General features: G+C 43.2%; 1 protein-coding gene across 2 annotated transcripts; it reads right to left on the reverse strand.

Annotated features, from left to right (window-relative positions):
* On the reverse strand, positions 1–27,670 carry calcrla (calcitonin receptor-like a). 2 transcript variants are annotated; one of them, XM_041950397.1, is made up of 13 exons: positions 27,538–27,670; positions 11,624–11,732; positions 10,770–10,923; positions 10,504–10,614; positions 9,706–9,818; positions 8,865–8,956; positions 8,632–8,758; positions 8,229–8,382; positions 7,647–7,707; positions 7,239–7,305; positions 6,242–6,460; positions 5,587–5,628; positions 1–3,815 (listed from the first exon to the last, which is right to left on the reverse strand). In XM_041950397.1, exons 2-13 carry the CDS (start codon positions 11,696–11,698, stop codon positions 3,594–3,596), a joined length of 1,437 nt encoding a protein of 478 aa, XP_041806331.1. In that variant the 5' UTR covers positions 11,699–11,732; positions 27,538–27,670; the 3' UTR covers positions 1–3,593. The 2 variants fall into 2 exon arrangements, with proteins under 2 accessions (XP_041806331.1, XP_041806330.1); XM_041950396.1 differs by having other exon boundaries at positions 10,767–10,923.
* Between the last annotated feature and the right edge of the window lie 33 nt (positions 27,671–27,703).

Raw genomic sequence — 27,703 nt, forward strand, 5'->3', positions numbered from 1 at the left:
TGCTGTGCTATACTGTATTAGTATGCAGATACACACAAGAAAGCAACATTGTCTAATTCAGTAAAATAATAATAATAAAAAAACATACATATATATGTTTTTCACATCCAGAGAATAAAACACAACCAGTTACATTCAAACAGTAGTGTGGAGTCAACGTGTCAGAACTACCAAAGTTAAATACAGTACAGTATTAACAAAAACTACAGACATTGTCCATAATGCTTTTGTCACCGGGGACTTCACAAACTTTTTGGAGTCATATGAAAACATTTCACTCATAAATACAAAACTGAAATGGTACAGAGGAGTTACGACATCTGCCAAGAGGCTTTCCCACCGCCGTCATGAAATGACTGCATAAACGATTCTGATGCATCACCACACAGCGGGTGACTCGGTTTATGCTGTCACTGTACATGAATTATGTGCTGTAAATCAGTACTGCGACAGCCATAAATGTAGGCTGTATACTTTATGACTGAATGGAGAAACTGTCCTGCAGATCTGACATTAAAAAAGCTGCATGCATGATACCTGCTGCTTACAACACTGTGAACATGTTCCTGTGTCTGAAATCCAACCTTCACCTCAAACACAACAAAATAAATGTATATGTTTCTTCAAAACACGTCACGTTTCCTTTTCTTGTGCAGAATCGAGCGATGTAAGTCATCACAGTTGTATCAGAGACTGATGAGGAGACGGACATATTCCGTAATCATTATAACAAACGGATAGCAAGCAATGTGAGGGATGACTCATCCACCACAAATGTACTGACATTTTGTTGAAGGTGGTATTTCTGGACTGTGTATCTGAACAGGTTGTCCATCTCATACTCAGATACCGAAAAGAAAAATGACAACAAAAAAAAAAAACAATCGACAGGCACACTTGTGACAGAAGATGTATGTTTTTGTTGTCACTTCACTTCACTGAAAAAGTAAAGAAACGCCCTTTGGAAGGTCGAATGTGAGTCTTCACATGAGGCTTCTATCAACCGGACACGTGTTTATGTCGGTTGTGCTGATATGGGATGGATAACTTACAAAGGAAGTGGTACTTTTCTTTCTTCAACACAGAAAAGTGACTGCACTTGTTGCAAGCTCCCAGTTAATAGCCCCGGCCCATTTCCCACCCCTCCCTTTGTAAAACATGGAAGTAGAACAAACAACACGCCCCACACACTGTCACATAAGACGGCTGCTTCATGGTTGAATGATTGTGAGTATAATGTACTCATAAATACTGTAAATATAAATCATGCGCGCACACACACGCACACATTCAACGTATCCTCTTTTCAGAAACACTAAATTTACAAAAATATTTACATCAGCTAATAGTGACTTATGTTCCCAGCATTGTGGACGATGTGTTAAAAAACAGGAGGAGTAAATAAAGGGTCTGGGTTTGGGTGGATGAAATGACAGCATGACTGTAAATAAGTGCAATGATTTCTGACCAGCCTGCTGCAGCTAAATGCTTCGCAATGTTTTTGCACTATTTTTTTTTTTTTTTTGCACAGCTTCTTGTGAGACATGACAATATCATCACAGTTCTGAATAAGGCTGTGTCCAGACTGACACTAGCACGGCGTGAAAAAAGGCGGCCCAATCATTCATTTCAATGAGCTTTTGAGAACCCTGTTTTTCCAGGTCTGCAAAGCAGCCCAGTATCATCTGGAACTCGATGTGCATTCCTTTTGTAACAACATTGACGTTCCAACCAACATTGAGAAAGACAATAAAATGATTTCCGCCATGATCACTTTCCTCTAGCATTAATTTGCATTTTTTCAGATCTATCTTAAAGGACCAGTGTGCAGGATTTAGCGGCATCTATCTTTGCAGAACACCCCTCCCCTCCCCCTTCCTTCCTTCTGACAGCAGCAGGGGAACTTGTAAAAAGGGTTCTTTAGAGCCAGTGTTTGGTTTGTCTGTTAGTAGTGTAGAAACATGGCGGTGCAATATGGTGGACATGGTGAAAAAGGACCTGCTCCCTTTGTACATATAAGGAGCTCATTTTAAGGTAATGAATTCACAACAATTCTTATTTCCAGGTTAAAATATACTAACTAAAACATACTTATATGAATATTCCACTTCTGCCATAGATCGCCCTAAATTGCACATACTGGACCTTTCATGTAATACTTGTGATATACATGTTGAAAGAGTTTTTGGTCGTTTACCAGTACTAAACCTTCCCACAACCAGCCAACACAGAGATATTCACTTGATTTGGCTAAATATATTAGATTCAGTTGAAGTTTAGACTTTGACTTTGGATTTTGTGCCCCATTTCCAACAATGCCGTTGCACAACAAAGGGACTGACGAGCACAAGGAATTATTGCAGCCACCAGCTCACATTGTATTAACATGGGCTTGGGATATCCAAACAGAGCTCCCAAAGGCATGGATGCATCACTCAAAGTAGCTTTCCTGGATTGTATTTCACTTTCTCACCATTACCAACACCAAAGGAGCCGCCTGCATTTTTAACACAGTGCTGTTTTCAGTCTGAACACCTGGAAATGCTTAAATATTGGTTATAGCTGAGTAATTTGAGAAGAGTAAGGCTACAGACAGCAGTGAATGGGAATGTGATGCACGTATGTTCAGAGCCGGGTCTTCAGTCTTCACTGTACATTCGACTATAATGAGTAGAGACTGGAGTACATGTCATTTCATGATGGCTTCTCGGTGATGACTTTGTATCAAAATGTTACGTTACGACCAACCGTGTGGTTTACAGGATGTCAGTAAGGATCACTTAGACACGCTCAAACATTAGCATGGTTAAATCTGCAAGCTAACGCTATGACTCTGCAAATTATCTGCACATATTAACTGTACACATTGAATCAAACACTGAAACACACGAGAAATACATTGAAAATTTAGGTGAAGCTGGCAACAAGTCATTATGATTAAAAAATGTAGCATGTCAACTTTAATAAATACTGTATGGTATTTATTTAAAATTCATTTAATAAACAAGAGAATATGTTCAGATAAATTAAGTTTAACATGTGAAAGATATAATATAGCTTTAATATATTATTATGCACCTGTTACACATCCTATCTTCGTTCTGGTTCTGTACTGAATATAAAAAAATAAATGAGGCAGGCAAGGAGTTCTTGGTTTTGGCACTAACCATGTCAAAAGAATTTACAGTGTAATCAAAGGCTTTTGTGCACAACATGACCCCAAAAAGGACAGTCAAGCAGTTCAAATTTATCCATTTTGAAACAATTTTGTCAGGCGGAAAGATCGCAACAAGACTGTGATTATCAGAATGCATCTTTGTCCAGGAGAAGCAGTTCGGTTGCAAATAGTGGACAAAGCCCAGCGCAGGAATAGTTGTATGCTCACCGTACAGCACTGTTAAAGGGCCGGTGTCCCTGTGACAGACAGGTGACAGTTTCCTTCAGGTGGGTGAGTGTCTGGGGAGAAAATCCTTTTCCAAACTCATTGCTTCCAACATTGTATCTATAGGAAGAGGCAATTTCCCCGGTTGCCACGGAGCTCCAAACATGCTGCACTTTTTAAGGTGGTGGTGAGGCGGGGGGGGGTGTTGCTGTCAGGCGAAGGGGCTGTCCGACTTTAAGATGGAGGCGTCCGCATCGTGGCAGCCTTTGCCGTTCATGTGTTCTGTGTGGCTGTCGATGGTGTAGCAGCCCTGCACCTCGGTGATGGAGGAAGCCGTGTACGAGGCTGAACGCAGGGCATCGGAGTGGTTTCCTACGCTGCTGCCAAACTGGATTTGATACTGGTTCCAGTGCCTCCTCAGAACCGCTTGGACCTAACCGCACAAACCACATTTCACATTTTAGGGTTCAAGTTCAGGTTTCTGTCTTTAATGGGAAAGCTCATGAATCATAAGCACACAACTACGCATCATTTTAAATGAAAGTTCAACATTTGGGGATATAAACTTATTTTCCATGAGAAGATCAGCATCAGTTTAATGTCTGTGTGTTATGGAGCTACACCCAGGGTATGATTAGCCTAGCTTAGCATAAAGGCTAACAGCAGGTGAAACAACTTCTGCAGCTTGGCTCTGTCTGAAATGAAAATGCCTAACAAACACTTGTTAACAAGCTGCATTCTGTTCATTTAGTCTGTACCCAAAGAGAAGCAGTTACATAGTAAACTAGGCCCAATCCTTGACAAACATTATCTCTTAATGTATCTGCAGCATCTACAAGGCAGGAAGTTTCTGGCAAACAACAGCTGGGTTTTTGAACCTTGGACAGAGTCAGGCTAGCTGTTTACCCCTGCTTCCAATCTTTATGCTAAGCTAAGCTAATAGATTCCGGGCTGCAGTTCTGTACGGCCTACACAGTCATGAGAGTGTGTCTCAATCTGCAAATAGTAGTTTAGTAGTTTCCAAAATGTTAAACTTTTCAATTTCAACAATTTTCTTTCTGCAGACACAGATATTCAGAAGGCCCGAGTTTAAATAAATCTCGGTTGCCACTGGATGCAATAACAATCTCAATTATACTCGTGCTTAAGTATGTAGTTAGGGCTGAGACTAGCTGAGCATAAAGACTGGATGCAGGGGGGAACAACTGGCCCGGCTCTGTCCAGAGTGAAAAAAGCCAACCAAGCTGAAGATTTAATGAGCTGTATTTCCTTTGTTTAGAGCATCCTGTTGTCACAGTAAACTTGCCAAGCTTGTTAACCACCATACTTGTACCGAGCATATCTGGCAACCCGCACTATAACTGGAGACACTTCACAGAAATGCAAATGTATGGATGCATTTGTTTGACCAAAAAGTAGTTCCAACTCCCTCTGAAAAACAAACTGCTGTCTGGTTTTACAATTAAGTTTTTTGCACAGATTAAACTTTTAAGGCGCAACATGTTAATTGGTGAGCCTTAGAGGTGCTGGTAAGCAGTTGTTGTTTGCCAGTCCTCATGCTAAGCTAGGCTAAATACCAGCCCTGTACTTATTTCAAAGGTATGAGACATATTGATCTTCGCATCTTACTCTCATAAACAAAGCAAAGAAGCTATTTCCCAAAATGTTTTCTAATCCTTCAGAAATGCTGGCGTGTTTGTTCTCTTTTTAAACTGTCTGCTCTTGATGAAGCATTTTGCAACGCAGACCATTTTTGGGAAGAGAAACCTGTGTGCTTTTTAAAATGATTTGCATATACTGTAGATACATTTGAAGCTTTTGGACCCTGGACGTCTTGCAGGTCTGAGCACGTCTTGAATACGTCTCTTGTCTGGCGACCACGTTTTGATCAAATACTTACAAGTGGCTGTAAGACACTCACTTCAGGCAAAAACACATTATTTTGTATGCCGATCAATCACCTGCATAATTGATAGCAATCAGTGTGCAGGCCATGGCAGCTTGCCAAAAGTAAATAATCTTTAATCCTTAGCAAAACCCTGGAGGGTTGAGCCTGTCAAGACATTCCCTTGGTTCACCATCCTGCTCAGAGGGTCATGCAGAGGAAATTGCTTTCTCTATCCCTGATCACAAAGGGGAAGTGTGGATGAGTGTGTGCATGCAGGTCTGAAAAAACACAGCGAAAGGGCATAACCCCGTCTTACTTCTCCATTGAAAAAGCAGAAGATGGTGGCCACCAGCAGACCCTGAAATTCACAAAACGAAACACATGAAAATGAGAGGTGATACACGTTGAAGTAACTGGTCTTAAGCATCAACAATCGCCTGTTTGCAGGTGATACTTTAACGTCTAAGGTGCCGCGAAGCAGAGAAGCTGTACACATTTTGTGATCTGATTCGGTCTGTTTCTCAGGATGTTCTCTGCTCAAGCTGGGGCAGCTCAGGATGATCAGATAACGCCTCGCTAACGTCCAACTGATTTCAGCCCCTTTTCATCTCAGATAATTCACGCCTTCCTTCCTGCTGTTCTTTCCTGCGCCATAAACAAAGCCAGAGGCCGATGGGACTGGCCTTACTGGTAACTGAAATGTCTCTGTCCAGTAACATATAATCAAGATCTATAGTAAGAAATGGTACAGGAACAATAGGACTGTGTGTGCAGTGCATGCAACAGACCATAAACTTTGAACAGCAGTCTAAAAATATACCCAGGACATGACATAATGTACAGCTATTTATGTATTCTGTTTTAAAGGGAAATGTTCGAGGGCGTTGCTGAGCCACAGCTAAAACACGTGTTAAATCACATGCTGACAAAATACCACACGACCCAAACCCTCACGCTGGCCATCGTCTCACCTGGTAGTGCATGAGTATGTGCATGATGTAGTCGTATATTTCGGAGGAGACGCGTCCCTGTGGCTTGTAGGGAAGCAGGACGTACTGAATTCCCAGAAGAGGCACCAGGATGAGGGTGGCTCGCACCGCTTTCATGTAGAGACTGGACTCGGCTTGATGGGTCACCTTCAGCTTGGTGATGAGCACTCGCACGATGTTCAGGAGAAAGAACAAATTGACCTGGGGGGTTGGCAGCAGAGATGATATCAATAAGTCAGCATAATGTTGTGGCTATTTCACCCTTTTAATACCTTAAAAATATGTTCCAGTGAATAATAAGAAATATGCCTTGAGATAAAGCCACAGGTATGAAGGCATAAAGAGCAGGGTGGTATTTTATGATGGTTACAGGTTGGAAATCATATCTATGATGCTCTATATAAACAATATAAATGTTTTATGCTCAAAACTATATCTTCAGTATTTACTCAGATTAAACAAAAACTCACTTGTCACATAATTTAATTCTTAAACTGTCCAGAATAAAGAAGGTTTAACCAAAAAATCCATTACAAGCAAGAGACACCGAGACCTTTTTAGGGCCTGAAACCTGAACAAATCATTGTAAAGGGTTGTCTGAGTGCTGAACATTTAGTCCTGCGTTCTTAAGGGACCAGTTTTCTCTGAAACGTGCCCGGCTGTGCTGATTAGGTGAATTCCTAGAATGCAGCATGGGCCTGGGGACCAGTGGGTGGATCCTCAGAGGGGCAGATGCATCGATTTCACAAGATAAACGTAATTATGCATGCTACGAAACTGTTTCCTGCTTTCAGGCCCCCAACAGCGTCCACTCGGAAGACGGCAAAAGGAGACTTTTTTTTTTTTTTTTTTCGCTCGTTGCACAATAAAAACAGTCAGCCAAGAGAAATATGGAAGAAATCAGTTCAGTAAATAGACATTATGGTGATTTACTTTGCTGTAACTGACTGGTGTCAGCAAAAAGACTGAAATTTCTCACCAAGAGAGCAGCACAGATGGGACCGTGGATGATGTAGAGCAACGATGTTTTGGAGCTAATCCAACAGCTACAGCAGAGAAGAGAAGACAGTTTACTCAACAGTATCACGGCATCACATGACAGCTGAGCCACGATGCACGCCAATGGCTCTTCTGAGGAAATAATTAATATGAACAGCTTAGTGGGGGATTGATGAAAGAAGCTATCAGTGAGCGTCGGATGGTTTGTTGAACTTTGCAAGACGCAGACAAACAAACGGCAACAGAAGTTTTTACTGCTGTTTTTCATTTTGGCCAAACCAGCTGTATCTTACATTTTAAATGCATGTTTAGGCTATTTTTAATCTATTTCAATTGTACTTTTATCTGCATAATTCACTGTAACAGAGCATGCACTTGAATGCCTTACTTGTCATTGTAGTAGTAACTGCGAGCAATGGCATGTATGGAAGCCGGAATGAGAGGAAAGCCTGCAAGCAAAAAAATACAATAATAATTACAGTTGAGTTTAAAGCTGTAATGAAACACATTTTTAATCAATTAATGTTTATTAAGTCACAGTCTATCGCTAAATGAGTTAACATGATTGAGACCCTTTTAATATGGAGGTCTATGGGGATTGACTAATTTTTCAGCCGCTTCAAGTGGCCATTTGAGGAACTGCAGTTTTTGGCACTTCTGTATTGGCTTCATATTTCAGCCTCAGAAGTTGCCACTTGATTGCTGCATCTGTGCCCTCAGAAATTAACTTGGCGAGTACAATTTTAGCATTTCTGATAGGAACAATGGCCAAAATAGCAAAAGCAGTCCCAAATTGTATAAACTAAATTTTTTGGCCACAACAGCTCAGCAGTGAGTAGGTATGCAAAGCCTTGTTTTCTGTTTCACTGTCTCAATAAACTTTCACAGACTCAAATTAACAGTCCAGCATTGGCTACTAAAAAACGATTGACAGCAGGGAGAGCGACTGACTGACAGTCTCCGGGCTTACCCCAGCCTAACAGGTAGTACCACATCAGGTGCTGCTTCTCGGCAAACACGGCCACCACGATGAGAGTGTGCAGGTATATCCCCTCACACAGCATCCAGAAGTAATTGCAGCCAAACAGGTACAGATGAATGAACTGGGACACTTTGCAGCTCGTCTGAGGGAGAAAAACACACACATATTAAATGTGGGTGGTGACTGTTAGATGTTTTAGGTGCGAAATAAGTTAATTAAAGTAGCTACTATAGAACTAAAAAAATGTATTAAAGCTCCTATCCCCAGAGTGCAGCCTTTAGGGCAGCTCTTACATTAATTTACTTTTATATACCAAAATTTGCATCACAAAATTAGTTTAAAAAATCAAATTACTACTAGTAAAAACCTGTAAATAAATACTTAAACTCACTGGATTTCTCTGCACCAGCTCCTGGTTGTTTGCAACTGCGGTCAACCAAATGATGGTGATCACAGAGTTCAGAACAAAAGAAAAGAAGAGGTTTTTGTGGAGGGTGATCCTTTGGCAACTTAAACTCCTGCAAGAAGAGAAAGGCGACGTTACAAAGAGGTGATATTAATCCACGCAAATGACAGGAACCACCTGTCTGTAAAGGATGTGAAGATGAGGCTGGGCTGACTCACTTGAAATGGAAGAAGATTCCGAGGGAGATGAAGAGGGAGGTCAGTGAGAGTCCATGTCCAATGAGAGCTAAATAGAAAAGATTCATGGCAGTCTGGAAGGAAAAAAAAGACACAAATGAGATTATCTGGATCTCTTAATGACCAGACAGTCTAAAAACACTCATATTTCACTCCTGGAGTAAGTGAATTTATGGAAGAATTACATTGAAATCATGTAAAAATGCATTTAAGTGTATCAAATGTTAATGTTAAATAGTTACTCTGGGGAGTAAATCTGTAGTTAAGGGGAATTGGCAGATTTCATTCATGGTCCCTGGTGAACGATGTAATGTAAAGATTCTGGTTTGTCACTGATCAACACTTTGGTCCATTATGAAGCAATGGCCATATTTCCATTTGCTGTGGGTAATTAGAATGTGGAGACGATGACTTGTAATGTTTTAATCTCCTGACCTTTCTGCTAGCACCAAAATCCCCTCCTACACACCAGATCTGTTCGGTTTTTCAGGCCAACCATTTTAATTTTGCTCCATTGCTTTGATCCCATTATTTTAGTACAAATTGCACATTTTCATCCCCACTGCAGAACCATTTCCGGACACTTCAGGCCACAGGAGCACGACATCTGTCTGTAATTGTGTTTGTGTTGTATTTACTTACATATATGTACAAGAAATATCTGTCTACTGCTGCCACAACATGACGCATGTGATACGCACATCAGTGACGCTTACTCTTCTCCCATCACCTCATCATAACTGCCCAGACGTCTATTAAAAGGTCAGTGCTAACCGTGACTCATTTCTTTCTATTCCAGATGCCATTTCCTGAAGTGACCTACCACTCTGCCTTCATTGGTGTGTTCATTGCAGCGGGTGTAGTTGGTCCAGGTCCGGTTGCTCTCCGGGTGCAGGAACCAATGGCCGCTGTCGGTGCAGATCTTTGTCACCATCTCTGCAGGTACAGATGTGCTTTTTTTAAGATTATTTTCATCCTGCAGACTGAATCTTGAATCATATTCTAAAAGAACTCCTAAAACTACTGGGAACAGCAATTAGAGGGACTGAATCTAATCATACATCTGCATATCCTGTTGACGGATGTGCTATACTGAAGTTTTTGCTCAGATTCTTCCAGCAATTAAAACTGTGCTGCCATAAACATATCCATGCATGCACACCACTGCAAACAGGGAAACAAGATGAATACATGTCCATACAAAGCTTGCATCGTGAACACAATGAACTTTCATGCATTTGAATTTAAAGGGACACTCCACCAATTTCACACATAAAGATCAGTTTACTCGTCATGCAGAGTTGTAGTAATGCACTACTAGAAGCCTGCATTACAAACTTGGGTGCAGATTTTGACAGGTTTAGTAGGCTGGTAGAGTTCAATGAAAAATGCTATCATGCTTCATTATGGGACGTGCAGGATCCAGAATTTTTGGAGCTTGACCCACAGTAAAAGTCAGGATATCTCTGCCTCTGCTGCTTTCATTGTGACCACTCTTTCCTAATATGTCTCTATAAAGCCCCCCCAACACCACGGAACAGCACTACTAAATGGGTTGCCACTTTAAAATAAAACCATCTATTGTTGCGAATGCACCTTTAGAGCTACCCTGAGATCTTACCTGAAGGATCAAAATCCTGGAAGTAGTCCGGGCAGTGCTGCTCTGAGATGACGCCTGACCTGGTGTCGTCCCAGCACAGCCAGCCATCCCACGTGCGATTACACATGGGCTCTAAAACCACAGAAAAGGTGTCAGGAGCTGTGACATGTCAGTGAGGATTTTCAAATCTTTAATAATGGTTATCCCAACAATCAGACGATCCAGTCTAACTGCTGAGGGTATGAGGGTATAAGACAGTTTCAGAATTCAGAAACACTACGAGCTACCTTCTTTGCTCTGCGGACTGTCCTTCATTATCTTTTGATAGCACTCAAACTGTGCTGTAACTATCTTGTTCCGGGTCAGTCCTATGTCATGGTAGACGTTGTTTGGATGCTGCTGCTGGGTTTCATTGACCTCCAGGCTCGCCTTCACAAAAATCTGCCAGGTAGGAGAGAAAGGGCGAGTCAATCTTTAAAGTTGGTGTTAGAAGTCGAACTCATTTATTCGCACGTTGAAAAGGACAAAAAGCAGCTTCTCTGGAGCAAACGCTGAGCTTCACTTCAGAAAGAGCATCTGCGTGCAAGCATGTGTCTGGACCCAATTTCATGTGAGTGTTCTGACTCTATGCGGATGTATTCAAGTAAGACATTATAGCCTACTCAGAACGCCAGGAAACGGGGGTCTAACGTACACAAGCGTCCATTAAATCCATTTGTGCCCCATGGAAAACATGAAATGTATGCAGAAATACTGCCAACAAGATATGTCCAGCTTATTTCTCACACAGCAGATCCCAACCTGAAGGAGCTTTTCGCTCCTTTAGAAACTCTCCAACATAAACTGAAACTGACATCAGTCTAAACAAGACGGATGAAGTCACGGCTGAATTGTGAACAAGAGTGTTTCTAGAGTTTAGGTGCATGTGCAAATCCTGGGGCCTCCGAACAAAACAAAAGCCTCTACAGGCTGCAGAGTCATATAGCATAAATCTATACTCACACATAATTAACATAAATTACATAATCTGTGGTTTCTACACGAAAATACAGATGAGGCTCATTTTCATGCACATGTAAACTCATATTTAATGTGTGTGTTTTCAGTATTTGCTTGTTTGATTGCATGCAGGCTGTCCCACCTGTGTTAGATTACACAGCAGCATGAGTGCCACCATCCCGCTCCGCCCGATGCCGTCCATCTTCCTTTTGGCCATGTCAGAGCCGGTTGATGATTTACCAGCTGCAGATCTGGAATGGAGAGTGAACAATTAAGCCTACTTCACAGCGGCGCTCATCTCTCCCCCTGTTGATAAATGACTACATAGACTACACAGCCCACCCATACAGACGTATTTACAACAACATTCACAGCAGTCGAGGCACGTAAGATCAAAAACCTTTGACTGAAGAGGCTTCAGAAAATCTCTTCCTCATTTCTACGCATGTAATAACACTAATGAATTAAAGTGATTTTCTGGTTCCATCTGCTCTGAAAATGAAATTATTTACCATTCAGTCAACTGTTTAAGCATGCAGTGACTTTTTTTTACCTGACTCTAAAAGTCAAACATGTTCAAAATAATCTTAATGAGGTCAACAAGCAGGAAGTGAACAATTAGAATCCTCAAACACAACAAACTGCATGAGTTTATCTCCCGACTGCTCCAGAGCAGTGACGCCATCCGATCTGTCGTCATCCCAGCTCAACAATACACGTAATAAGGCCGTCTACCCCAGCGTGCTGTCATTGGCTGTGTGTGTTTGAGTTTAATGTACCCACAATGCTTGTGTTTTGGCTTGCTGATCAAAGTGCAGCACAGCTGACAAAATAAGCAGCTGGAATCAGCTCTGCAAAAACCCATCGATCTAACGAAGTTCCGGTTCCCTGACAGAAAGTCATGTAAGCACAGCTGAGACTTAAAGCCTCATGCTCGCACCGCTGCTGTGGGTGTCGTGAGGCCCATCTACTTCGCACTCCGTCGTAAATTCTGAAACGTGACAGCAGCTTTAAATCAGTTAGTGGGGGTGTTACACGTTTCATTTTTAAAGGTGATGCTGGTGTCTCAAAGCGGAGTTGTTTGCAGCAAAGCTGCAGGCTGCTGGGACTTCATGTCGCTGCTGCTGCATAGCAGATGAGACAAAATTCAAATGGAAACATATCCCCCAGGTTGTACAAATCTGCTGTGCAAAGCGGTGGGTGAACTAATGCTACTAATGCCTGCTACAGCTGGTGTTCAACTATCAAAGAGCTGCATGTCTACAACTGCTCCGGCTCTTCTTCTTTAGACTCTGGAGGTCTTGTGTACAACGTATAGTCACCTGTTGGTTTGTATTTGAAGCCCAGAGTCGTGGCTTCCTTGGTGTCTTGGTGCTCTGTAATGTCTTAAAATGCATTTCCTGCTTTTTTTATTTCTTATTAAATGTACCACAACATGAGCAGAGAGATCCGTCCTGGCACCCAAGGTAACCAGAAACAGGTTGTTAGCGTTTTTAGCATACCTGCTACAAATCACAAGGCTGGGTTCTTTTAGCAGCACCGCTTTCAGTGTGAAACTATGTTACAAGCATTTTTACTCCCCGCAGCTGAGGAACAAAAAGAGATGGGAAGGATGGGAGAGAGCCGGGGGGACTGGGGGGGGGGAGAACCTGAACCCAGTGACATACATGGAGGTGCATGGCATTCAGGAGTGGATTACATCTCATACAGAAGCGGAACTTAATAACGCCTTTCATACCCAAAGGAACTAGGCCATCACTTGTATCTCACGTCTAATTAAATTTGGTGGAATGGAGCAGCTAAACCGACACGGCAACAGGAAAACAGTAAAATGCACTCAAGAGGCGAGCAACCATAAGATACAGGGCCTTTAATTCAGATACAGGGCCTATTTTCTATCACTCATAAACTGGCTAATCGTTTTAAGATCACAAGGTCGTTATTTCTTTAGCTACAGGTGCACACTATTTATTGTAGCTTAGAAGAAATCGTCATAATGAGATGTGCCTGCACAAGGCTTAGAAGAAAAAAAAAACAGAAAAACACAGAAATTTATGAGGGGATCAACATGATGAACTGTTTTTGTGCCATAAGTGGCATGAAGGCATGAAAAGTATCGAGACTGCAGGTGGAAAATGTTCAGTATCCCAAGAAAATAAACCTCCCCTTCAGCTCAGGGTGCGGAACATCTCGAGATCGGAGCTCTGAGTTTTAATAAAGTGGTGGAAAGTTTTGCTGGTGAGGAAAAAGCCCTTTTTTCATGTTTTAAGATAAGACAACCCAGCTGCTGTGTGGGACTTCAGAGGCAGCTGATAGAGGTGCAGAGTGATGGCTTTGGATGGAAAGTGCATCATGTTGTTACGCCAATTTTCAGAGGAAAAAGTCACAAACACGAGTCTACATCATCCAGATCCAACAGACGGCTATTATCTTATGACTTGTAGAAAATATGTGAAAACATGAGGATGATTGCCACATATGTGCTTTCGTCTAAAAAGTCATTTGCTTTTTGTTTTCTTTTCCCCCTTAATAGGCTTGAAAATGACCACATAAGCTCTCTGACACGGTGTCAACGTGCTGTCCGCCCACCTGATATGTGCCTATCTTTGACTGTTGGAAACTTGGAAACCTCATGTCCATTAAATGTTTATCATTGGACTTTCAAACGGGTATTTGTTTCATCTGCTTTGGAGCTTTTTTGACATTCAAAATAAATACCAAAATAAAAATGTTGTATGAATAGTTTTTATATATATACACGTATTCTTTTATTGCTTATGCAATAATAATGCAGCTGCAGCTAAAAGCTCCATTATCGTTGTTTTGTTGCCAAAGCAAACCATTTTCATGGACAAACACTTCTTACAACACACTGGAGGGGGGGGCATCAGTCAGTGGATCACGGAGAGATGTGACCCAGTGAAAGTCTGCTTGGAGCTGCATCACTGGGGGGGACTGGCCCCGTGCCTCCTCCAGCCTGCTCACAGTTAAATGTGGATTACACTGGGGAGAGGAGGGGCTTACTGAAAGTGGGGTTGTAAAACATTATGGTGATGTGCAAATTAGAAACAGCCAAGAAAAGATCAGCTGCTCTGTCACACATGCAAACGCACAAAAAAGCACACGCAGACAGACGCGCACGCAGACAGACGCACACACAGACAGACGCAAGCACGGCGCTCTACTTTGCCAAGTTCCCGAGCTTTTTCTGCGCAGAACGTTGCAGAGGATAAATCTCGTCTGATGGCAACACAGAACAGACGCCACAGAGTGCTTTCACAATAGCTGCTTGAATGCTTATAGCTAGTCATGATCTGTTTCTTAACCCGTTTTCTTTGTTTATTGCTTCTTTTTTGACAACCATTTAACTAATCCTAAAGGTGGTAGTGAAGAAAAAAGCCTCCCCTTCGACCTTCCAGTATGACATTTTGTTCACGTCTGCCATAAATATGATGGAAACAGTCATCAGACATGTTAATGACACCATAACGCATTATACCTTCATAGTGATCAGGCCAGCTCCTTAAAAATGATGACTTTGGGTAATGAATGTGATCAAAGAATAAAGAGTTTTTGATCTTAAAAAACTTCTTCCCAAACAAAGACACATTCGTCTTTTTCAGTCCTCTTAGAAACCTTGTTGCGAATAGCTGCTCCTCATTCAAACCAAATGACACTGAGTATAACACAGAGAGAGTGTGGTTTCAATTCAGTTTCAGTGTGTCCCAAAGCAACCCCGTCCCCTGCTGTCCCACAGTATGCAACTCATTTATAATAACCATTTATACTCGCTGTTTCTGTCCCAGCTCAACCTTACACATACTGTTCTTATGAAATCCAACATGAACATGTCCCTGGCCTCGAAGCTGCATTGAACTAATTGGCCTTTAGGGGGCAGCACATCGCTAAACCCAGCAGACAGACAAACAGTCCTGACATATTATCACCTAACAACCATAAAATTGTTATTGCAATTAATTCCCTGTAATAACATTATCTGAAGCTCTGCTGGTAAGCAGACCAATCTAAGCTCAGTATTAACTGGACTTTTAGCTCTGGTTTGGTCTCCGTGAACTTCAGACCAACGTGTTTTTGCAAATGCCACCGGGCGCGTTTCAGAGGCGTAGAGCATTTTGCCTTCCTGATTTTATGAACTTGCTCAGATTTAGCTGATTTGGTCATTTTTCCTTAATATTTGTGCTTCTATCATGCGTAAGTGGGATTAGTAGTTAAATGGTTTCCTTTATTTTGAAAATTCACCTACACTAAATCGCTCTGGCATCTGACTTCCTGTCTGGCTCGATGTGCTCTGTGCAGATTGACACGTCGTCCGTTAAAAATGGACTTGTGCGTATTCTCCGCGGAGCAGAACGGAGATACGCTTCTGGGATGCGCCCGGTAGAATTGCACGCAGTGACTTGAACAGTAGCGATCAGGTCCTCGGACAGAACAGGGATGTTACGCGCATGCTGGAATTTAGGGGTGGGACAAATATCTCGGTCTTAGAGACGCTGTACATGATGTACCTTTAAGAAGGGTAAGTGATGACTATTTTACAGAAAAATACCACTTCTTGCAAAAAGCATTGGTCTTGTCATTTAAGGGTCTGTTGCAAAGGCTTATTTCACTGCTTTATAACCTGCAAGAATGAAATTAAGCTGACTTCAGAGGCTGCAGATTCAGACCGGTGCAAGATTTTTATCTTCTTTTCTGAGTCTGTGGTCATCCTGAATTCAATGACACCACAGGATTTCTTCTTATCCAGAGCAGTAGCTAAATCTTAGCACTTGTCTTTCATAAGAAAAAACAAAGTTATGAGATGTGACATACACAACCAATAAGAAGCTATCTGTTCTATCAGATCTTTGAGAATGACACTTGTTTTCTCTTCTATGATTGACAGTTGTTTCTACAGCTGTCTGAATCAATGACTATTTGAACGTCTCAGATTCTGTATCACGTCAAGCAGTCACGGACAAACACAAGCTTTAAAAATGTCACCATAACTTTTTCTACCTACCTCTACACAGATGTAAGCAGACATCAGCAGCAATGTGATCGAGTCCAAATAATACATGGTGGCAAAAGAGTAACATCTACAGAGGCGCAACACTTGATTATTGGTCTGTTTGGGTCAACGTCATCCAACCTCAAATTAGTGCGATCTGTGGGTGGTCCGCTGTTATCTGTAGTGCCTCAGAGGGTTTCACAGAAGTGGTTAGTCATGTACACTTTGCACAAGAGCTGACATCACTCATTACATCCGCCAGCGTGGAGAAAGATACCTGGAAAAACAGCCTATGCAGAACAGCTGTTAGTGCCAGAGCTCAGCCTGAACTTAACTCCCACCGTCCCTGCAGAGACGCTGCTCCGAGCTGTAAACATCCTTCTGTCCTCACAGGGTGTTTGGCGCCCCTTACTCAAAGTTGAGTGGCGTTTAACCGTCAATATGGAAACGGTGTGCTGTTTTTGTCTTTTATTATTGAAAATGTTGTCAAGACACATTCCTCATTTACTGCATATGGAAATGCTGCAAATACAGTGACCCTGATTCTAGATTCTACAGTCATTCTTCTCTTAAGGTGGGATTGGACATTTTTTAGTATGCATGATGCACAATCATGTATAATGACAGAACACTCTAGGAATGCAACCAGAAAAAAGAAAAAGCCTTTACAGTTAGAAAGTACTCCTTTTCACCAGAAACTTGGATAGTCTCAACTGATGCTTTCTGCTGCATCCAGCAGCAAAAATAAGCACCTCACTGCTGCGCTGCACTGTTTGCATTATTCTGCTGTCGGTCTTTTAAAGCCAAACACAAAACAGGACACTGGGGCGAGTATCTGCCCACTTAATGTACAAACATGAGACAAGAAAACCTGCTGCATGGGAAATGACACAGTTGTGGATCTGATTTGAAATGACGTGCAGTCTTACAGTGTATCATGTCGATAAACTGTCAGAAAGCCTTTGGTTCAGGGTCATGTTCCAAGCACACTTAGACTTGTAGAGGCATTTAAACATATAATTTACAGCATATTTCCAGAGCAGACTGCATCTCCACACGAACTCTAGATCTTTTATTAATTTATAAAACCATATTATAAAAATCAGCTGTATTAATGTCAAAAGGTTTAATATGGAAAGATCATATTTTTGTAACTTTGGGTTTAATTTGACCACGTGGCCTGAACCTGAACTACGCTGTCAGTAATGTCAGTATTGGCCTAAACCTACAGCGCTGGTTGGGCTGTAAAAAAACAGCGACAGGCCTCACACTCAATTGTTCAGTAGCCGGGAAACTGTCCAGCACCTAAGGTCTACAGCTGGTGAATGAAGTGGGGGAGGGGTGGTGTAGGGGGGGTTAATAATATCTTGGTTTCAGCTACAAGTATTTGTATGTCAGAAAGAAGCTATGAACAACTGGATAAATGCGCTGATGTAAGAATGTACACCACCCCTTTGGCAGTGCGATCTGCTCCCACTGAGATATTTCAACATTCTCCGCATATGTGTGCTGCGTCCCATCATGTGGCTTTCTTTGTGTTAGACTTTAAAAGTCATCTCCGGCCTCTAGCTGGAAACTGAAAGACTGCCTCCTCACTTCTGAGACACTCGGGCTGTGACGAGTAAATGATTAAATGTGTCCATACTGACAGCGGTCCGCTCTTTCTCGCCACACTCGGCGTCATGACGTGTTTACTCGACACCGACGAGCACAGTTTCGATTTACATGCAGCACGTGCAACACGTGTCACAGGGCCGTGGCTTTATCAGCCGGGCTCGCGTTACCTTAACAACGACGTCTGTCGGGAAACAGCCTGAGGAGTGCAGGTGTTGGTGCGGCACCTCAGCCCAAACTAATGAGCACGGCGGCATCCTGCATCCAGCTGAACTGTCTGTGCTTGCATATGTTTGCTGTTAAAATCACATCGATGCAGACGATAGAAAACTATTTATAACCTCTCTTTGATTCTGTCAAAATGTTCCTTGTGAAGCTTGTCTTCTTGTTTTCTGTATTTTCTTGCATGTATTGCCAAATTTGTCTCTCATTTCCCAAAAAAATGTGTGATTCTGACAAGGAAGCCTTGATGTGGACGGGGAGGAAGGAACGGGTTCAGTTTCCAGCCAGCTTGGTCTCCCACTGTTTTCTGTCATTTTGTGAGCACAATGAGGGCTGATGATTGAAGAGAGTGGACGGGAGGGGGTCTATGAAACAGGAAATTCTAAAAAAGACCTATAGCTATCTGCAAGAGATGCTAAAGAAACAGAAACGAAGCACCGTGCAGCTTCCTCTCTCAAACACCAAATATAGCTAGTGGATATTTCCCATGGGCTCAGCTGTACATTTAGATAATCTCTCCCATGTGACTGGAAAAATGTCTGAATTACACTTTAGCATCTCAGCCATTGATGTTACCAAGCCCAGGACATGAGAGCAGACCTCATGCGAGCCTCTAAGTTGCCAAGGGCACCACCAGATGTCAGGGAAAACAATAACAATCCCACACAGATGTGAGGGAGGAGTCCTCTTTGTTGCATGAACAGACCTCCTCAACTCTCAATCCACCCGCCCTCGCTGATGCACGCAATATTCTTTGCATTAGCATGGCAGGAGGGAGGCTGCGCTCCAGAGGTCGCAGCGCAGACAACGACCCAGATGCCGAAGTATTCATGTCACTGCATTCACGCCCTCATTGCCAGCATGCCAGCGTTCTCAGGGCAAGCACATGGATCTACTTACAACCCCGGTGCCAAAATGGGGAAAAGACTTCATTCTGATACTGATGGAGCTCATGGGGAAATTAGAAAGGGGAGGCTCATACTGGTTCTAAATACAGTAAGATGATGTCAGATGTTAGATATACAACCATGCACGGTGGTCATTCAAGCCTTCGAGGCAGATGACGCAGCGCAGTATCCCGAGGACTTATGAATATTGAAAGATTCTGTCGCACACCATCATCTTCCAATGCCAACGTTCAGCGACAGTTCAGAACATGGTGTGCCCTCTTTATGGCCATGCAGAGCCTGAGCATGTGGGGGCCGGGCGGAGCGATGGAGTTCTCGTGCCATTAGAAACCAATCATTAATGTGAGCATTATTATCATTATAACCGTACCCACAGTAACGCTCACCTAATCATACTGCGGTCGCTATGTGAGGGTTCAATATTGTAGAGATAATACTCTAAATAAATACTGCAGCATTTTTTGTGTGGCACAGACTTTGGATCAGCGTGGCTACATTGGTTTTTGACTTTAAAGCTGCGTTAATATGTTGTTTGGCTACTTTGGGACAGTGAAACAAGTTGAAAACATGAAACTGACATGTTCTCACGTTTATTTGGTGTTAAAGCGAATGCATTAGCAAGCAGCTTCCACATCCAGCAGACCTGGAGCGACATACGGTAAGCATTTATTTGGGGTCTTATTTTTGTCTGTTTTATAAATCAAATTCCCTTTCGCCGGCTAGTTTCTGATTTTGTTTGCAGAATTTGTGAGCCAGAAACTCAAAACATTGGGCTACATTGAGGGGAACTGCGGAGTTGGTTGATAATTACAATCCTGATTCCAAAAAAGGTGGGACGCAGTGTAAACTTGCTGATCCTTTTTGACATCTACAATATACTTAATGCTTTTACTCATCAGCTTCATTGATTTTTGTAAATATCTGCTTGTTCTGAATTTGATGCAGCAACACGTTTCAAACAAGTTGGGACAACAAAAGACTGGGAAAGATGTGGAACGCTCCAAAAACACCTATTTGGATCATTCCACAGGTGAACAGGTTGATTGGTAACAGGTGATAGTGTCATGATTGGGTATGAAAGGAGCATCCTGGAAAGGCTCAGTCCCTCAAAAGCGAGGATGGAGCGAGGTTCACCACTTTGTGAACACATGATTGGAGAAAGGATGTTACTACATGGACTCAGGAACACTTCGTAAACACAGTTCATTTACAAATGGCTGCATTCTTTGGTTGAAGAAAAGCAGACAGAATGAGCTCATAATTCCACTTTACAGAGGCTCTTTTTTTTTTAGCATTTTGGATGCTGGAACGATCATGAGGCAACTGCACTCACAGCAGGTGTTAATTTAATTCTGTGTCCAGTTTTGAGGACGCAGTTTTGTGATGTTAAGCAGTCCTGATACAACAACAGTGCATCTACAACATCTCCACCAGGGAGCTGCGGCTGCTGCCCACTGCTGCTCTTTGATAGCGCTGCTGTGTTTGGCTGTTTTTCAGACTTCTCCCCTCGGTACATGAAATTGCTTTGTGACTCACGTAGCGACTGTAGAGTTCAGCCACTGAATATCTGGCATCATTGGGAATTTGTTAGCGGCTTCATAATGTTTCCAAAACTCGCATTAAAACTGACAGACCTTTTTTTTTAAAGCTAACACATACTTGACATTCAGCACAGAGTGACTCACCTGTGTTCTGCCTTTTTATGGATGCTTGAAAGCACAGTTGCATCATATGTTTTGAACATACTGTATGTGGTATAAGGATGTGACATACATGAGACTTTGCACTAAACTACTGGAAGCAGCCTTACTTGGACGAGCTACAGCATTAAATCTGTAAATGAATAAATCAATCAAATTTTTTACATACTTCTGCTTTCCACTTTGCTGATAATGCGTTCGTTCTTCGACTTAAGCGGGAAATTTAAAATGCAAAACATTGCCGTGCAATGAATGAAGTGTTTTTACATTGTGGTACTTGTACAAGAGGATCTGAGTACTTCTGTCAGCACTGCCCAGCTCTGATCAAAGGTCACACAATCTCCCTCCCAGCACCTTTAAAGCGCACTAATTAACACAACAACACAATGCTAAATCCATTCAAAACCAAAGTGCAAAAACAACCAGAAAGTCCAGCAAGTATCCCTCCAGAAAGCCACAACTTGCTGTTTTTACGCTTTGGTTTTTGTACAGATTAACAGCATTTAACGTGTTAATTAGAGACCTTCAGAGGCGCTGGTTGGTGGAGTGTGTTGCTGTACCTTTGGGCAGAACCAGGCTGGCTGTTTCCAGCCTTAATACAATGCTAAGCTAACAGTCTCCTGGCTGCAGGGCCACATTCACCGTACAGACATGACACCGGTACCGACCGTTTCATCAAACTCTGGGCAACAAAGCCTGTTTCCCAACATGTCAAACCATTTGTACAAGAAGATACCAAACAGATTTGATCATGCTGCTGTTTGACAACGACGTGTCATCATTTCCCCTCTGGATGTGAGACGCCATCCGCTTCAATACCACGGCGTCATGACTCAAACACCACAAACACCATGGCTGTCTTCAGTTACTCTTAAAGGAGGTTAAGAGTACTAGAGGTCTCACTATTGAAAAAGGAGCCCATTGCAGAGGCCTCTGGTCTACGTAAAGGAAAGAATAGCACAAATACCTCGATAAAAATACACCGGGTAAAAATACACCAGCCTCCTCCGTCCATTGCACCTGCATAGCTGCTGGTAATTCTCCTTGGTGTGAATGTAAATGTTTTGATGTAGCTATAGCTTCGAGGCTGCGTTTTAAATAGCCTAACCTGCTGGGTATGTGCTCACTGCTTAACCTGAGGCCCACGGTGCAGGCTGGTGGGAAAGTGCGGCCAATCCCGCCGATTCTTTCCGCTACGTGGAAGCACGTTTTCACAGGTCACTTGAATTTCCTCGTCAAGCGCATCAAGTGCACTGACACGCTGACAGCTTCACACAATAGCTTGAGCTTTCCCAGCAGGGTTTTTGTTCCTTTCCCTGTGCATAGTTATGCTTCCTGACTGGCTGCCGCTTTTCACAGATTTTACTTTCACGGCTGCTTTTGTTGCACAGATTAGCCGTCGTTAACCTGGCATACAGCCGGAAGGCGATTATCACGGCAAAAACTGCCCGGACAGTTTAAACGGGTGCTGACATGTTCTTTCAGATTTTATTTGGGGAGGGGGTAACGCTTCTTCATATCAGCGGGTTCCATTAATGATGCTTCAGCTCAATTATCAGCTATTTCACTTCTGGGTGTGGAAACATTATAAACCCGGACATATGCCCTTTGGGATCTCTCTGAAAGCTAGTCAAGCACCACACACTAATCCTCCTTATGTTCACTGTCATTCTATCCATCCGGACATTTCCAAAGCTCCATACCGCACTCACATTCTGGGGAATTCTCAGATTCCCAATGTGACACACTTTGATTAGGAGACTGATCACGGACAAAAAAACCCAACAAACATAGGAGAGCAGTCAGATAGTTAGAGAGCCGTCCAATGAAAAGCTGTCAAAATATTCACAGCAACACATGTCGGGATAACGATCAGTCTGATTCCATCTGTTTGAGCATTTATTAGAGTTTGACCAGATAAACTGTGAACACGGGGTGCTTCCCTACCGATCTTGTCACGACAAAAATAACCATGGAGCCTGGTCAAATTCACTTTTAAAACAGCCCCCAGGAAGCCAAGGAACTTCCTCCATGTGCTCGCTGTGGGCCCTAGACTTGACCTCCAAGGGAGCTATTCGCGTCATTACTAACAGGCTCTCGAGTTTCTCTGTATGCCTCGGGCTCGTGTGACGAAATTGCTTACATGAGTGAGCTACTATGAAAATACAGTGCACGGATCTTAAGTCTGAAATACTGAGGTACTGGAAAAATCTGAAGATAACAATCCCCAACGCTGACATGCAGCAGCAGGCTTCTTTGATGCAGAAAGCTGATTGTAAGGTTGCATGAAAGCTAATGTAGGCTCCGGCTGGCTGTTACAGCATCATCACACAGGCTGCGTAGGAAAAGCAGCATGCTAGCAGTGCTGACTGCATTAACATTCACTTCGAGGCATGTCAGCTGTGTTTTGGCTGCACTCAGAGCCCAACGAACAATCACTGTAACTGTGCACATAAAAAGCAAAAAAATAAAGGTCAAAAATATGCTTCAGGTTGCATCTATCGCACATGTAGTGTGAAACTGGAGTGAAACACAAGCCGAAAAGCAGATGCAAAAACGGTTTAAAATGAAACAGTTTAACTGGCTGTATCGTCCATCTGCACAACAGTGACGGCTTTCCATTGTATAACCTTTATTTACACTCAAATAAATGCCACACTGGAGAATAAGAGCCCTATCTTTAATGCAAAGACAAAGGATGGAATCATGAAAGCCTGAAATATAAATTATACATTTCTAACTTTATGGTAAACAGCGTTTTTCTGAGGAGAAAGCAAGTCATCTGATTTATAGAGCAGATATCTACACAGCAGCAGAAATAAAACATGCAATTTCAACCCTGAACTTTTCAGGCCCTTTTCTTCCTTCTTACATAATGCTGCATTGCAATGGGTACAATGACGGCAAAGACTAATTAAACAAGATATCATGTGCTGCAAGCTTATGAGTTTGCAAAAATAACCTGCTGCTAGAGGTTCTTGGTCAAACTTACATAGCAAAGAGACCGTCCAGCCAGTCAGAGTGAGCTGAGATCATGACCAGTATAAAGAGTACGGATGATAAAATACTGTTATTTGTCATTAACCTTGGAAGCCAATGAACCGCACTAATCTGGAGAAGTTTTTGGCCTGAGCCCCGAAGCCTGAGTTTGATAATAATAACAGTCACAATTTCACAGTAGAGTAAATTAGCTAATTGGAGACTGAGCAGAAACGGCTCCTGCAGACGTTTGCTCACAGCAGCAGATAATGCAGGGTGGAGGAATGGCACAAGGCAGTCTATACCGGCTGGAGAGGGAGTCTTTCAGCGGGGATCTGGCATGTGAATGGTTCAATGTATTTGTGTCATAAGAATTAAAAAGAGGTGGCGCAGGTTCACCTTTGGAAAACAAGCAGACGCACAGAGCTTCCCAGGGACCATCTTCTGTATTGCGTATGCCAGGAGCCCCCTCCCACACAGTAAATCAGGAAGCCTGTGTTACTGACGGTTTGTTTAGCTCACACAAACATGGAACACCCTTAGAAACCGCACAGCCTCTTTCCACTGTCCTCTATCTGCAGCGCACCGCCGCTCCCCAGGCGCTGCTCCTGAAGACATTCGCCCATGACGCGTTTCGGCCAGGTTGAAATTAAACTGGAGAGGAAGAAAAATGACCCTCCATAATGTATGAGCGGAAAAATTACCTCAAAAGGTCTCACATCCCCGAAACTGAATCCAGAACCTGAGGGGAGTGCTTTGAGACTGGCGCTTATGTGCATCACTGTGCTTTTGTGTAATATGATAACTTCAGCCCCGGGTAAGCAGACAGGAAAAAACATATGATGCACACTTGGGTTGCTGATTTGATCCGTGCAACATAATGAAGGTTCGGCTGGAATGAGTTTGAAGGACAGTAAAAGATGCTGGAGGGATATGAAACTGTGCACAACAGGACCGGCAACACAGGAGGTAAATCAATAAGAAGCAGGCTGCAGAAGCCCAGTGTGCCTCGATGATTTATGAGGGCTGAAGTTTCATGAGAATCATCATTCCTCTTGTGACTGTGAATCCGGCGGCCTTTGCACTCATCAGAGTTGGTTGCCAGCGGAGCTTGGAGGACGGCGGATCGGTTAAACACGCGTGCAACAACTGCAGAACTTCCACACAGCGTCAGCACGGCCATCTTAATACCACGACAACAGCACCTACATGGAGGGGAGAGAGAAAATCACCCCCCTGCTGCTTCATTGCAAAGATCCTGAATCCAAGCTCCAATGCACAGCAGAGCTACTGTACGGCAGCGACGGTGTGAATGAGATTCCACTGGCATGACCTTCTAAATGCCGCTGCTTTAGGAACTGATCCACCACACCATGGAGATGGAAAGGGCTCCGGGAGCTATGCTGCCAAGACCTTTGTCTCGCCCACATTTAATAGCTGTATTCTGGAGTCCGGCAGTAAACACTCGGCATGTTAGTTTGGGGGGGGGGGGGCAGATTGCTTACATGACACCTTCCGCTGCACAATCAGCTCATGCATTTAGTGCAGTGCCATCGGAAGATGCCGGAGAAAAAAGGCCTCACCGACTCGTCTGGCGGCGCTGCCAACTGGCGGCTAGTGTCCTGAGTGCTGCCATGCAAGAACCGAGAAGTAAAAACGCCACTTTTACTCCCCCCTGCTTTCTGGTATTTCTGAATATTTGTGACAGCTTGCAAACTCAAATTGAATAACTTATACGACGAATGAAATGATTCACGTTTAGTCGTAAGTGTGTGAAGAGTCACGCGATGATCCACAGATTGTGAACGCAGAAAAAAAACTGACTTATTTTCTTGTGAATTTCTGCTTAATTTGACCTGTTCAAGCCTTTAATTAAAGGAAAAAGAACTTCTCAAAGCTCATTCACATACAGTGAATGCAGCTAGTGATGAGGGTTGCACGGATCAATCAGCTTCTCGTGGAATTCAGCTTGAAAACATTGATCATCGATCATTTCTGAGAGATTTCTGTATCTGTGTTTACGTCGTTTTCGTCTCAAGTGATGTCATTTCTTGCACTAATTTAAATCTGAACAATGATGATAATTGTGGGGCCTTTGATGTGTAATAACTTTTTTTTTTTTTTTTACAAAACTTTAGCTTTGCTGGTTGCTTATTTAGTGTCATATATTCAATATTGCCTAGAAAAATGCACGTTTTTAAATCAGGTTTGCAGAGGCTATAAGCAATGAACACAATCTTTCCTAATCTGACTTTAAGGAGTTTAGTTCCTTAAACATGGTCTTTTTTTACATTTGTTGTTGTTGCAGGAGCAGATATTGTGGGGAAAAGTGGGTTTTAATCATGTAAAACCACTGAGAACAAAGTTTAGACGGCACAGCAGCTTAGAAACAGCTCAGAGAAACCTGTTGACTTTTTACACAATGAGATCCCTGATAGCTGCGATGCTCTTCATTCATCACTGAGACAGGGCTCAATGAAACTGTAGTTACTGTGATGGACACAATAGACTATCTGAGCACACCGACACATCTGCAGCACAGCTCGCAGCAGGATTATATCAAATCTGACGTGTTGACAGGAAACGTCCACAAACTTGGCCATGAAAAGCCAATCTGCTCCGCCACCTCCCTCTCTATGACTCTGCGCATCTGTATCCTCTGCCAATGGTGACCACCGTTATCATACCCTCCTCCCACGCATCATCATCACCATCCCTCATCATCATCATTCTTTTCGTTTTCACTGCCCGGCCCACCAACTTCCAGCATGTCCAAATCTGCCTCTTATGTAACCATGCAGATGATTTAGCGAGCGGTGACCAGCGCTTCCATCAAAGCCTCCGCGCTGAATGGAGCTGATTTACTGCCGCTGCGCGTAATCCATCGCTTTATATTCTCTAACGGTGATCACTTCATCCACAGAGTGGATCTCTGGGAGATCGAGCGATCCGTGGCTGTGCAGCTGAAGCAGCCGTGCGTGCGAGCCGACGCTAAAACTGATCCTTGGACTTCATTTATCCACACTTTTCGCGTGATGTGCGCGTTTAGCAAATGCTGCGTGATTTTATTCACTTCAAAGGCTTTTACGCATTGCCGTAAAGCACCAGTATAAAGGCTACGTGCAGTCTACCACATCGCGAATTAAAGCCACATAAAGCTGAGAAAGGTGAGTCCGAATGTGTCATGAAAACTATGTAGTGAATACGGGCTGTATGTTTAGCACGCTATAAGTGTGCAAGCACGTCGCGCTTGGATGGCCTAACGGTGTCCAAACCGCACAAAAGACCACTGCTTCTCCGTATCCTCCGGTAACATCCATATTTTCCACATGCGGCTCCTGACAGAAGGGCAGTGCAGATTAACGGGACCCTCTCACGGATGCCCTCGCCGGTGTCCCGACGTTTTATGATGAATTGAGGACCGTTTGTTAACGCACATGCCCCGACTCTGTAATCCACGCAAACACATCTGAAATGACCTCGATAAACACAAAGCGGTGAACCAAACGCATTGTCAACTCCACATTCATTCTGCTCGACATTACTGCGGCTCGCACTGCTCAGAAAACATGGAAGCAACACAGCGCGGCGCACACGGTTCACACAGCGTGTCGGCGCGTCCTACCGCAGAATAAATCCAGCAGCGGCGCGGGGCTCCGGGCTGGAACACGCTGTCGAGGCAATCCCTGAAGGCTCTCCCGTCTGCGGCTTGCGGCGCGCGGCTCCAAACGCGGCGGACCTCCGGCTCTCAATGAGCGCAGCCGAGGCGGCTGTCAGGTTGACGTTGGAAG

Source organism: Chelmon rostratus, chromosome 13 (assembly GCF_017976325.1).
Source record: "Chelmon rostratus isolate fCheRos1 chromosome 13, fCheRos1.pri, whole genome shotgun sequence".
Classification (NCBI taxonomy): Eukaryota; Metazoa; Chordata; class Actinopteri; order Chaetodontiformes; family Chaetodontidae; genus Chelmon; species Chelmon rostratus.